This window comes from Rattus rattus, chromosome 2 (assembly GCF_011064425.1).
Source record: "Rattus rattus isolate New Zealand chromosome 2, Rrattus_CSIRO_v1, whole genome shotgun sequence".
NCBI lineage: Eukaryota > Metazoa > Chordata > Mammalia > Rodentia > Muridae > Rattus > Rattus rattus.
This window is the reverse complement of record NC_046155.1, coordinates 226666963-226681086: the sequence shown is the minus strand read 5'-3', so window position 1 is coordinate 226681086 and position 14124 is coordinate 226666963. Positions and strand designations below refer to the sequence as shown.

The 14124-nt window shown below is 37.9% G+C and overlaps 1 protein-coding gene across 1 annotated transcript in view; it reads right to left on the bottom strand.

Annotated features, from left to right (window-relative positions):
- The window catches only part of Adgb (androglobin), a 124088-nt gene that overhangs the window by 97313 nt on the left and 12651 nt on the right, over positions 1–14124 (bottom strand). The window contains exon 2 of the mRNA XM_032894985.1: positions 7848–8010. Within this exon, the coding sequence (XP_032750876.1) occupies positions 7848–8010 (163 nt within the window). The remainder of the gene's footprint in view (positions 1–7847; positions 8011–14124) is intronic.

The following is a 14124-nucleotide window of genomic DNA, read 5'->3' as shown; positions in this document are numbered from 1 at the left end:
AATTTAAAATTGACCTTTTTAATGTGGCTCTATTATCATAAAAATCCAATCTTAATAATAACCAACTAATATAAATATCAGATCAATATAGAAGTATTTGTAGAGTAATATGTGTGTAATACAAGCTTTGGCCTCTGCTCACTTGCTGCCCCCATTCCCAGGGGACTAAGCAGATCCTGGTAGAACATGGTGCTCCCTTTCCTCAGGCCCCTCCTACTAGCCCAACCCCATTCCTAAATGTCAGCTCCTAATACCCAGAAATACATTTTACCCCTAGTGGCCATATCTACCAGAATCCCAGAAGAATTTCCTACCAGGTACCACCCACCCACCATAAGAACCAGAGAGTGCAACAGAAACCAAGGAATAAAACACCTACCCAACAAAGAAAAGACCAGATATCTACATTTAGAAAGATTCCCAAATCTATATGCCTAGAAACTAGCATAAAAACACAATCAATAACAGCCAGACTGATATGTCTCCACTAGAGCCCAGGAACTCTACAACAGTAAGCTCTGAGTATTATAGCACAACTGAAGCACAAAACAATGAACTTAAAATAGACTTTGTGAATATGATAAAGATCCTGAAAAAGGAAATAAACAAAATCTATCAATACACAAACAAATAGTTAAAGGAAATGAATATAACAGTTTAAGACCAAAAATAGAAACAATTAATAAAGAAATATCATACTAGGGAAATCTGAAAGTAAAAATTTTACTAATTTGAGCAGAAACTTCAAAGGTAAGTCTCATTAACAGAATAAAAAAATGGAAGAGAAACTCTCAAGCTTTGAAGACACCATAGAAGAAATGGATATCACAGTCAAAGAAAAGGTTAAATCTAAAAAAATTTCCTGGCACAATATATCCAGAAAACCTGGGACATTATGAAAAGATCAATTCTAAAGACATAACGGATAAAGGAAGGAGAAGAAACCCAGATGAAAGGTACAGAAAATATTTTCAAAACATAAAAGATCATTTGTCTAACCTAATGAGGAGATGTCTAAAAGATACAAGAAACATAAAAAGCATCAAATCAACTGTACCAAAAAGAAAGTCTCCTCCAAACATAATAGAAAACTAAATGAACAGAACAAAGAAAGAACATTTAACATTACAAGGGAAAATAACCAAGTATACTTATAAAGGCAGACCTATTGGAATCTGACTTCTCAATAGAGAATCTAAACCCCAAAGGGTGTGAATAAATGTTCTACTGACTCTAAATACCATAGATATCAGCTCAGACTAATATACCCAGCAAAACTTTCAGTCCCAATAGATGAAAAGATAAAACATTCCATCTTAAAACATAATATAAGCAATATCTATTTATAAATCCAGTCCTACAGAAGGTGTTAGAAGGAAAACTCCAACCTAAAGAGGTTAACTACATCCAAGAAAATACAAAAATGAATAATCCTAGACTAGACCATCAAAAGAGAGGAAACATACACACACGAACACCACAACAACAAAATAGTAAGGATTAACAAACACTACTCATTGATATCTCTCAACATCAACATCTCAATTCCCCAATAAAGAGACACGGACTAAGAGTATAGAGGTGAAAATGGGATTCATCCTTCTGTGCACCCAGGAAATATACCTTAACAGCAAAGATAGACATCACGTCGTGCTAAAATGATGGAAAAGACATTCCAAACAAATGGACCTAAGAAGCAAGTTGGTGTTTGTGGCTGGTCTGGTGCTAAATTCTATACCCCAAGATCTGGTTTTCCTCAGACCAGAAAATTGTCATATATGCCAGCCTTTGTGGTGTAAACCTTGGTCCCCAATTTAAAGTTAATTGGTTAATAAAAGGCTAGAGCCTGTAATTGGGCAGTAAAGAGAGACAGCTAGAACTTGATGGTTGAGTGAGGGATCTCAGGAAAGACATGAAGGAGAAGGAGAAAGGAGACAGAGAGGACGAGGCTGCCATAAGAGCAGATGGACCATGAGCACATAACCAGGAGAAATAAATCCTGAGGATAGGCTGATAAAGCAAAAAGGCAGCCCAGGAGAGACTCAAAGAGTAAGTAACAGGGGGTATATGGCTAGGACATAAGTTAGAATATGTCAAATCTAACCTTACAGCTTGTTCATAAAATACCAGGATTTTGTGTGTTTTATACCAACTAGTAGCTAGAATAAATAATTCATTTATACACCGGTGTAGCTCTTTTAACATCTGACAAAGTAGACTTCAAACCAAAACTAATCGTAATAGATAGGGAAAGATGATATGTATTCATCAAAGAAAAGTCCACCAAGAAGACATCTCAATTATTAACCTTTTTGCACCAAACATAGGGGTACCCTAGTTCATAAAAGAAATGCTACTTCAGCTTAAATCACATATTGACCTGCACAGTCTGAAAGTGGGAGACTTCAACATCCAACTCTTACTAATGGACAGGTCATCCAGGCAAAACCTAAACAGAGAAATGCAGAGCTAACTGACATTATAAACCAAATGGACCTAACATATACATATAGAAATATTTACCCAAACACAAAAGAATGTCTTTTTATTATTACCTGATGGGATTTTGTCCAAAACTCACTATGAATGTGGACACAAAGCAAATCTTTTTTTTTTTTTTCCTTTTCTATTTTTCGGAGCTGGGGATCGAACCTAGGGCCTTGCGATTGCTAGGCAAGTGCTCTACCACTGAGCTAAATCCCTAACCCCCACAAAGCAAATCTTAAAAGATACAAGTAAACTGAAATAACCCCCTGTATTATTTCACCTATCTGACCACCATGAATTAAAGCTGAACATCAACAACAGAAACAACAAAAAGCCTACAAATTTGTGAAAAGTCAGCTACTTACCACTGAATGAAAAATGGCTCAAGACAAAAATGAAGGAAAAATGAAAGACTTTCTAGAATTGAATGAAAATCAATACACAACATAACCAAGCTTAAGATACATTATGAAGGCAAGCAAAGAGGCAAGTTCATCGCATTAGGTTCTACATAAAAAAAAATTGAGAGATCTCATTAGTAACTTAACATCACACCTGAAACTCCAGAAAAAATCACACCCCACAAACGTTGAGAGCAAAGAAATAATCTAACTCAGAGGTAAAACCAATAGAATAGAAACAACAATAGAAACCAATACAAAGAATAAATGAAAAAGTTTGCTCCTTGAGAAAACAATTAAGATTGGCAAACTCTTATCCAATTTAACCAAAAGACACAGAGAGAATATCCAAACTAACAAAGTAAGATCAGAACAGGGGAACATAGCAACATACGCAGAGAAAATCCAGAGAATCATTGGGATACATTAAAAGCCTATACTTTACCAAATTGGAAAATCTAAAATAAATGCCTAATTTTCTCATTACATACTGCTTACTAAAGTTAAATCAAGACCAGATAAATAATTTAAAGAGACTTATAAGCCCCAGTGAAATAGAAGAAGACATTAAATGTCTCCCAACCAATAAAAGCTAGGGCCAGATTGTTTTAGTATATAGAACTCTACCAGACTTTCAAAGAAGAGATAATGTCAATACTCCTCAAATTATTCTACAAAATAGGCATATACTTTAACATAAGAATCATTGCCCAATTTATTTGATGAGGCAGTCATCCTGATACCCAAACCAAAACACCCAACAACAAAGAGAATTTCAGATCAATTTCCTTATGAACATAGGTGAAAAATTATCTGCAAAAAAAATTCAAGAATGAATCAAAAACACATCATAAAATCATCCACTATAAAGTAGCTTCATTCCAGGATAAGAGATGGTTCAATGAATTTCCAAATATCATCTACCATATAAAACAAACTAAAAGAGAAACCCACGTGATCATCATATTAGATACAGAAAAGATCTTTGACAAAATCCAATACCCTTTCATGTTAACAGGATCTAAAGAGATTGGGGATACAAGAGACATACCTCAACATTGTAAAGGCAGATTACAGCAAGCACAGAGTCAATATGAACTTAAATGGCAAAAAATTCCAAACAATTCCACTAATATCAATAACAAGGCACTCTCCATACATATTCAATATAGTACTTGAAGCCTTAACTACAGCAAGGAAGAGACTGAGAGGAAGAAGATTAGAAAGGAAGAAGCCAGAGTATCTTTATTTACAATTGATATAATAGTATGCAGAGTGTCCCTAGATACAAAATTAACATAAAATTCAGTGGCCCTCCTATACAAATGATAAATGGACTGAGAAATAAATCAGGGTAACAACAACTTTCACAATAGTCTTAAATAACATAAAAATCTTGGGTTAACTTTATCTAAGCAGGAGAAAGACTTGTATGAGAAAAACATTAAGACACTGAAGAAAGAGTTTGAAGGAGACACCAGAAGGTGGGAAGATCTCCCATGTTCATGTATCTGTAAGATTAATATTGTAAGAATAATTACCTTGCCAAAAACAATCTACAGATTCAATGCAATTTCTCATTACAACTCCAGTACAGATCTTGAAAGGACAATTTTTAGCCTCATATGGCAACTAACACACACAAGAACAAAATAATAAAGACAAACAAACAATAGCTAAAATAATCCTGAACAATGAAAGAATTGCGGGACGTATCACTATCTTCGAGTTGTACTGCAGAGTTATGTTATGATAAACAGTATGATATTGATATTCACACAAGAAACCCACATGCTGATCAATGAAATTGAAGTGAAGACCAACACATAAATTTATACACATGCAGACAACTGATTTTTGATAAAGAACCCAGAAATATATACTGGGGAAAAGACAGTATCTTCCACAAATGGTGCCAGCATGGCTGTATGTGAAAGAGTCCAAATATATACATAATTATCACCCTGCACAAAACTCAAGTCCAAATAGATCAAAGACCTCAAAATAAACCAAAATTACATGATCTGATAGAAGAAAAAGTGGGGAATAGCGTTGCACTCATTGGCACAGGAAAATACTTTCTGAACAGGATACTCTGAGCCCAGGCACTAGATCAACAATTAATAAATGAGACTTCATGAAACTAAGACGCTTCTGTGTGTCAAAGGACACCATTATTCAGACACAATGAGAAAAGTTTTTTTTTGTTTGTTTGTTGGTTTTGGGGGTTTTTTTTGTTTGTTTGTTTTTTGTTTTTTGTTTTTACCAATTACAAATCTGAGTGAGGGCTAATATCCAAAACATATAAAGAACTCAAAAGAGAAAAAAAGAAAAAGAAAAACACAGTTATCAAGAAAACACCACCATTAAAATAAAATGGAATTTAGATCTAAACATAGAAGTCTCAAAAGAGGAAACTCAAATGGCTGAGAAACTCTCAAAGATGTGTCTACCATCCTTAGGCACCAGGGAGGTACAAGCCAAAGCTACCTTGATATTCCGTCTTACATCCTCAAGAGTGGCCAAATGCCAAACGTGCTGGTGTCTTTGATACAGGTGGGTACTCTCCACACAACCAAATACCTACTTAGCCACAAACCCTTCATCCACCACAGAGCCCTGCCAGGAAGTCCTGCCACATGCCAGGGCAATGAGGCCACAACGCTTGTCGGAACAACAAACCAGTATCCGAGTTGACTTAAGTCCACTCCACATTATGGATCCCAATACCCAACAGGATGACCAAAAACCTGAGACTAGATAGCCTGGAGCCTAGTATAAAACTAAGTACTACTGTTCTGAAGAAAGAAAAAAAAAGACAATGAAATGACTTCTATTAATATTCTGCTATACTTACAGATCAGCGCCTACCTTAGCCATCATCAGAGAAACTTTCTTCTGAAGCAGATACAGCGATCCACAACCAGACACTATGCAGATAGTGAAAGGCCTGGAACACTCAGCCCTAAACAGGAAGTCTTCATCAAATCCCAACCCTCCGGGCTTGGGGACCCTGAGGAGGAGGGGCCGGTGAAAGTGTAAGAGATAGAAAGGGGTGGAGGACACCAAGAAGACACGGCCTTCTAAATCAGTGTGGGCAAAGCTCCTATGGACTGAGAGACTGAAGCAGCAAGCACAGGGCCGGCAAGGTCTGCTCAGATGGTGCCCCAGAGACGAAAGAAGTGAAAACACGCACCACGCTGATCGCTGGTCCAGACACAATCGCCAGCCACTTACAAATGGAAATCTAGATTCCCCCACGGATGTCTCATGAGGAGCAAACAGACAGAACATATGCGCAGTAATAGACAGAAAACGAACCCTCAGACATCTTTAGAGGTTACTTGTCTTGCAATGCCCTGTGAAGGCCTTTTCTATTTTTTAAAATTTTATTATTATTATTTTCTGGTTGATATATAGCTATTATCTATATATTATGGCTTTCAGCTTAGTGTTTTAATAGGACTCCTAGGTGTGCAAACAAATGGGTCTCTTCCTTGTGCCTTCTGGTGGGCTCTTTTCTTTCTGTTTGGTTGGTCTAGTTCTGTTGTATCAGTTTTGTTTTATCTTATTACATTATATTATATTTCATTTTAATATGATCCCTTAGAAGTATGCTTGCTTTCATATGAGAGAGAGAACCTGGGTGGATCCAGACAGGAAATGGAGAAAAACTAAGATAAAAGAAACCATATGCAAAGTTCATTATGTGACAAAAAATTATTTTCAATAAAAGTAAAAACCTAAAACAATAATGAAAAAGGAGGAGGATGGCGTGTGTCCTTGACAGAACCTTGGTTGTCAAGTAAAATTTTATGTGGACCATTATCGAGATTCACTTAAAAAAATGCACATCACAAACTTTTTGAAAGGCATGCAAAATGACCAGAATGATTAGATTGGTCTATGATGTCTTTATTTGCATAGAACACTCTCAAATGATAAATATTAACATTTAAATTCTGTTAACATGATGCAGAGTTTCAGTGACTGGAGCACAGATGATATTTAATCAAGGTAAGTAATTACTGACTTTGTTAGCATTTTAATGGCCAAATTAGCAATATGCTAGGCAAAACATTTTTAGCATCCCACCTAAAATGACTGGACCTTTCATTCTCAAAAGATCTGTTGAACCCTTTACGTTCAAATGAAGATGCAACTTAAAGCTTTTGGGGATCTGCTATTTGCCTGTGTATGGATATGTGTCTGTGTGACTGTCTTTCAGACTTTACAGCAGGAGGCTAGATTGGGCAAGTCCACAGTTAAGCAATGGAGCTGTATAGCAATCTGATGAGTCAATCTAAAATGTGAAGAAACTTTGAGGAGGAGAAGGCAAAGGTGCTTGAAAATTCTGATGGAGACATAAAGAAATAGCCTTTTAGGAGCAAACTGTATATTTATCCAGAGATATAGTGAAAAATCACTTGGGGATCTGATTCTAGGATGTATCTATATTGTTAAAACACAAATCTGTTTGGAAGATGGGAAGAAAAAGAGGAAACGGAACATTAGCCAACTGTTTCACTTTGTAGCATCTCATGTGTGCTAAAGACTGAACAGCAAACGCCAAGGTAGATACCTAGAGACTTTACTAAGGAGTCAACTATTGGTTCCCATTGTTCAAACCAGTTGCTAAAGCAGCTCATTCATCTTTCATTTTTTCCTGTATTTCATGAGGATACCATCATGTTTCTTCCCAAACACTTTCCCAGGATAACAAAGCTTGGAGAAACCAGGTAGTGTAATGGGGGAGGGGATCAAGAGGAAAGTAGTTTCCTTTTGGAATGGAGATCGGAGATTGGAGTGGAAACTATTAACAACCGTATCTCATTATTAACGAGCCAGGGGTACAACTAAGGGGCAGAACTTGTCTAGCATGTGCAAGACCCTGGCCTCCCTCTCCATGACTGCAAACCACGCCACTGCTCATCTACAGCGTCAGCCACGCCTACTTACGAAGATGGGGCTCTTGCCGGTCTTGTCCTTCTCCTTCCCGCCTTTGCCTGCATCCCACTTTTCAGCATTTATGTCTGCCTCGCTCCACTCGGGCCAGATCGGGAACTTCCCCCTCTTCTGTTCGGAAGAACCAGGTGGCACATTGCTGCCAAAAGGGTAGAGACTTGAGAGAGGGAGTTCAAGAGTCTTAATTAATTAAGAGTCTTGATTAAACTACTGAGATAAAATGGAGAATTAAATGCATAGCATAAATAGAATGATCTTGTCAGTAGAGAGGTATTGGGTGCACTTATCAGGAAGATCATCCACACGCGACAATTCTAGAGACAGAAAGAACCACAAAGCGCTCAGTTCACAAATGTTAAGCACTGGTCTCCTCTCACTAATATAGGACACTCAAAAATTGGTGTGAATAGAGTACTGCCTAGCTTCATATAAATGTAAAATAATTAAAATACAACTCATGCTCATGAAAAAATCTTACAAGAATAATAGGTTTTGGAGTATTCCTACAAACAAGATTTTAGTTTTTCTATATGTAAAAGTAGTAAATGGTCATTATTTTGATATAAAAAAAACACCTGCTAAATAAAAAACACTTCCCTTAAGAACCACATTGTTTATCACCATCAGATCAATGTGAAAACTGTGATTTTTTTCCTTTTAAAACAATTAGGATATATTGTATTTTCCCTCTATTTTGTATATGTCCTGTGTAGAAATGCTTATCTATTATTTTAATTATTGCATAATGCAATATGCATGTTACAATATATTAATATAGTACATTATATTACAATATCATCATAATAATTTCATAATATCTATCTTCTATTACACATTTTTGTAGGTTCATGTCAATATGCAGGTGAGGGCTGGCACCAGTTCGGTCAAGGCTAGGATTGGACAATAAAAAACAAGGTGGGGACAAAGTTTTTGTAAGGGAGGAGAAAAAGAGAAGGAAGAAAAGAAGGAAGGAGACTCAGGATGGAGACGGGGAAAGACGACCCAGACCGCGTGGTCTTGAATTGGAAGGGGGTTGGGATGGCTTTCTGGAGGCAAATTTATCTTATGTCGGCGGGTGGTTTATATCCTTATCAATTGGTTGTGAGTTATTGTGTGGATGTATTGTGGATTGAAATTTAACATATAAATCTGATTTCTGGGTTACAGTTTGTTGAGTCTTGACTTCATGGGTTGTTGGGAGTGTGCTCAGAGTCAGTGACAGGGAGCCGCGGTAGGCCAGCCCGTGCTGGACTTCTAGCGCCCTGATTTACTGGGTAGCTGGCACCAGAGAGATTGAAGCTAGCAGAGAGACGCAGGGAGATACTAATTAGAGATAAATTATGGATATTTCAATGACCCGCTCTAGCCAGAACTGGCAAGGGTATGGGAACCAGTTCCACCATTTTTTATTTTTACTGCAAGACATTTTATTTAAGCATCAATAATTCGGAATTTCAAATTTGTGAATTTTGATTTTAAAGCGTTTTGTTTTTATAATACAGTTTGTTTATTTTTTTCTATGTGCATTGGTTGCCTGTATGTGTATCTGTGTGAGGTTGTCAGTTACAGACAGTTGTGAGCCACCATGTGGTTCCTGGGAATTGAATTCAGGACCTCAGGACCTCAGGAAGAGCAGTCAGTGCTCTTAACCACTGAGCCATCTCTCCAGCCCGAGTTTTTCCTTTTTATAAACAAAACAGTTTCATTGTTGCTATAAATTTTGCACAGTTTCTTTTTTTTCCCTTTTCTTTTTCTTCTCTTCTCATTTCTCTTCTTTCCTTTTCTCTCTTCTCTTCTCTTTCTTTTTTCTTTTCTGTCTTTCTCCTAATTACCAAGATATTTTTCCTTTCTAGGACTCACCCTTCCTGCTACACAAGGAAGCCCCAAGGGAAGAGGAATGACTTCAAGGTGGAGGCGATTGGGCGGGGGACCTCGCTAACACCCACAGAGGCTCCAAATGGACTGGTTCCCAGACACTTTTGTTGTAACTCAATGAGCTAGCCAGAAGGCCCTGTCCTCGGCTGTGCCCCACAGTATTACTCCTGGTGCTCCCCGGAGTGGTCTGAGCCTCATGCCTGAGCTACTCGGGCACTCAGAGCCTCTCTGGAAGTCCTTTCTGTGTGCATTACAGTCTTTGTAATCCACCATGCTATTGGCTGACAATGCTTTTGCTAAAGTCAACCCTTCTCCCAACCTCGGCCAAGGATATTCCAACAAAGGTTTCCAGAACTGTGCTTCCACTCAAAACCTTCTGAAAAGCAACGATAGTCCAGATTCAAACCAGCCACTGCTTTGTAGAGGGCGATAGAGGAAATGTTAGGCAAACATGCTCTGGCGACAGCCACATTCTGCCTGGGTGGTGACTGTGTTCCTCCCCACAGCAGCCATGAGCAGAAGGCGACCTGAACTTCACGCAGAAGTTCCCATTACAATGCTCAAGGGTTAGGCTCAGCTTCCTCATCCCTCCCTGTCTGGAGCCACAAGAGTTCACACATCCGGTTCGAGAGCTTGCATTTTTGTTGTGGTGTGTCCCAGCATCCTCTGTCAGTGTCTCCTATAGCCGGCACCTTCACGGCTGCTTTCAGACGTTGGAAGGTTTGTTTGTTCCTTTCCTCCTTTATGCCCAAAACCTTTCCCCACATTCATTAAAGCAAAAGATCCTGTGACACTGCCCAGCCTTGCTTTAGAAGACGCTGCCATCTTCGATTCTTCCTCAGTTTTGGGTCCGAAGTTCCCCATCCTTTTTATACATTTTCTAGTTTTGTTTTTGTTTTATTTCTCAGTCTGCTGACTGGTTAGAAATAAAATCTGAGAATATATATATTGTTGGGAAAAATCCCTAAGTCGTGTAGCATATCACAATATATAAGAAGTCAGGAGGTAAAAAATAAATTTTTAGGAAAAATGGAACATTCCTTACTATTAATAGAAAAGCAAGTCCAGGCAAGGAATAAGTCTTTACACTATTGTGTCCTATTGAGTGCCACAAGATATAGGTTAAAAGAAAAGATGATGTAACAAAAGAAAGAAAGAAAGAAAGAAAGAAAGAAAGAAAGAAAGAAAGAAAGAAATGAAAAAAAAGGTTACCTCCCTTAGAAAGCAAACAGTTTTGGTTTGTTGGGGTTTTGTTGTTGTTGTTGTTTTGTTTTGTTTTGTTTTTGTTGGGGTGGGGGCAAGATTTCTCTATACAGTTCTGGATGTCCTGGAACTCCCTATTTAGGTAGACCCGGCTGATGTCAAACTCACAGAGATCCCACTTTCTCCGTCTCTGCCTCTCTGGTGCTGGTAATAAGAGGTGCACTACCACAAGCAGCTCTAGAAGGTTGACAGTCTTAAAACTTATTTTTAAAAGGAAGATTTCATTTTTAAAGAAATAAGGGCTTTTGTAATATCTGCCTCCACCTGCAGTCTGTCACACGTAAGTCAAGGCTTCCTCTCCAAGCTCTTGAGCATTGTAACTAATTAGCTGTCTTTTCTTGGAATACATCAAATATACTTCAATTACACTGACTATTACTTTTAAAGACTCCAGTTAAGAGCATCAAACCAGTCTGTGGGATTGCTCATAGTGTTAGGCAGTCATGACAATGCTCAAGTGCAGCCCAAGGTCGAGTATACTGAGGACTTCATCAGCACGGTGTATGTGACTTTGAAGTTGGCTTGCAGACACTCTAGCATAGTTCAGATCCTTTTCGGTATTTAAAGTACCTTATGCCTGGTTGCGTTGATTCTGAGAATAAGATAATTTTTAAATGTGCTTTATATCTTAAATTTTTTTATGTGCACAATTGTTTTGCCAGAATGAATGTATGTATGCCTGGTGTCTGTGGAAGTCAGAAGAGGGCATTGGATTTCCTGTAATTGGAATTTTATATAGTTGATTATGAGCTCCCATGTAGGTGCTGAGACTAGAACCTAGTCCTCTGCAAGAGCACCACATACTATTAACCACTGTACAATAGAGGAAGATTTGGGAACTTGGAATAATAGAAAATACATGTTGCCAAGTTTGGGAAAATTCAAACCTAAGAGCTATGCATATTTAATTTATCTAGCAGTACACCCAAATACTAGTAGATAACATATTGTTAAAAGCACAAGCTGTATCAAGTTTTCAAATACAAAATTTGAATAGAACACATTTGATGGAAACATTTTCTTTAAAAAACATATTACAAGTTAATGGAGAAGATTTATAGCATAAAATCTGAATAGTTCAAATCGTTAAAGTGGGATTTTAAAAAACCCAAATGAACAATGCAAGCAACAAGAACGACAAAAGCCCAACAGCCTTCGAAGAGAGGAAACATTTCAGATAAATGAGTGAAAGCTAGCTCCCATAGGAGAAAAGCTAACCCAGGAAAGGTGCCGCTGGAGAAGAGAGAGCACACGTGAGGAAGCAGTGCTCGGTGATTGACAATGATCGGTAGACTGATTACAGAAAGCCTTTGTTGTGAATTGTGGGGTGAAAGGGTTCAGTGCATAAGTATTCACTGGGAAGTGGATTCAAGCAGTGCAAAGTGGAGATTGAAGAACTCAAAGTCTAGCTATCCCAGAAAGGTCATGAGAAGGGGATGGCCAGAAGGAACAAATGTCAGAGTCACTTATAAACCTTGAACTAAGTCTGGTACTGCACTCCCTGTAGTTTATGGTATGACAGGTTGGGCACCTTGAGTATAACATGAGGGATCGTATTTCCCAATATAGTAGAGAATTCAAGATTCTAGCATGAAGATCAGGGAGGAGGGGGAGTTATGGTAAAACTTTAAAACACAGTAAGTGTTCTTATGTTGGAACCAAGTGCTAGGGGCCTCTGCTGGTCCACTGGCTAGGTTGTAGTTCACTTGTAGCTAGGGCTTGAGTTTCTGGAGAAAGACTAGGGCTTGAGAGAAGAGGAATATTCTTTAGGTAGCTCCCAAAAGCAGCCATTTGCCAACTGAATAGGTGTCCGCTCAGGAGTGTGGATCAACTGGCTTCACCAGTGGCTTAGGGACCTCATCATCCCAGGAGACAATAGCAACTTGATAGCAGGAATGAGGTGTCAGACCTCAGAATGTCTACAAGAGATGAACAAAAACTATCGAGCAAAAGGCAAACAGGAAACCGGGAGCAGCCAGCATCTCACGAGGAAAGAGTTAAACCCAAAAGAAAAGAAAAGTAATAACTCTAAAAGCCTTTAAAATGAGTGCAATTAGAGTTCTCAAAAGGGATGAAAGGGGCAGTTTGTACTGGGGTGAGATTGGGAAAGCATTAAACAAAAACTCAGAATGAAGAAAGACCTTTTAAAAATACTTAGTAGCAAAACCTTAAGAAGTTAAAGTAATCATTATAAAATGACAGAAAGAATAGATAATTTATCACTATGTGTGTGGGGGGCTGTCAGAAAGAAGATGTTTAAAAGCTAGTATTCACATAGAAAGCAAAAGTGTGAAGTAGCCTGAAAAACATAACACAGGCATAGTAGGGCTCCCAGAAGGATAAAGTAGTTAGAATGGGGAAAATGCCATTAGCATGTTAGAGATAACTTAAGTATGTAAAGTTGACAAAAGATGGGTTTTCAGATCTAAGCTTAACCATTTTTAAAAGATGAATCAGATATAGGGAAGTGGTAATTTGAGCCTACATACTAGTATATAAAATAAAAATATAATATATATATCTATTTATATAACTGAAAGTCAAATTGCCTAAAATGAAGAACTATCTCAAATTCATAGTAATAACAGGTACCAGAAAGTAATAAAGGGGATCTTCAGAATTGAGGTAAGCCTATTTGCCAGGTCTAAAGTCAGTACCCAACCAAACTCTTATACGAAAGATAAAAATGTTCATCTTAAATGAGATACAAACATGACCACATCGACTCTACCGTAACAAATTCTTTACTAAACAGATAAGCAACCTGAAGGACTTACTTTAGGAAAACGGGAAGTGAACATACACAAGGGCAGGCCTCAAACAACAAAGGTAAGTAAATTCTATGAGGTGTTAGCAAAATTTTTTAAAATATGTGCTACAAACACACAATAGGTAGTAATAATAGCTTTGTGAGTTTCAAAAGATATAATTAAATTACATATAAAAATAGAGCTGATAACAAAAGGAATTCCGAGGGATACAATTATCCTTACGTTTCTCTGCAGAAACAATGCTGAATGATTATAGACCTTGGCAGGGGGTGGCTGTGCCAGTACAGGTGTGTGTGAAAAGAAGTTAAGGACGCTCTGAGATGGGAGACATGGAGCAGAGGAAGCACCAAGGACGGATGTGT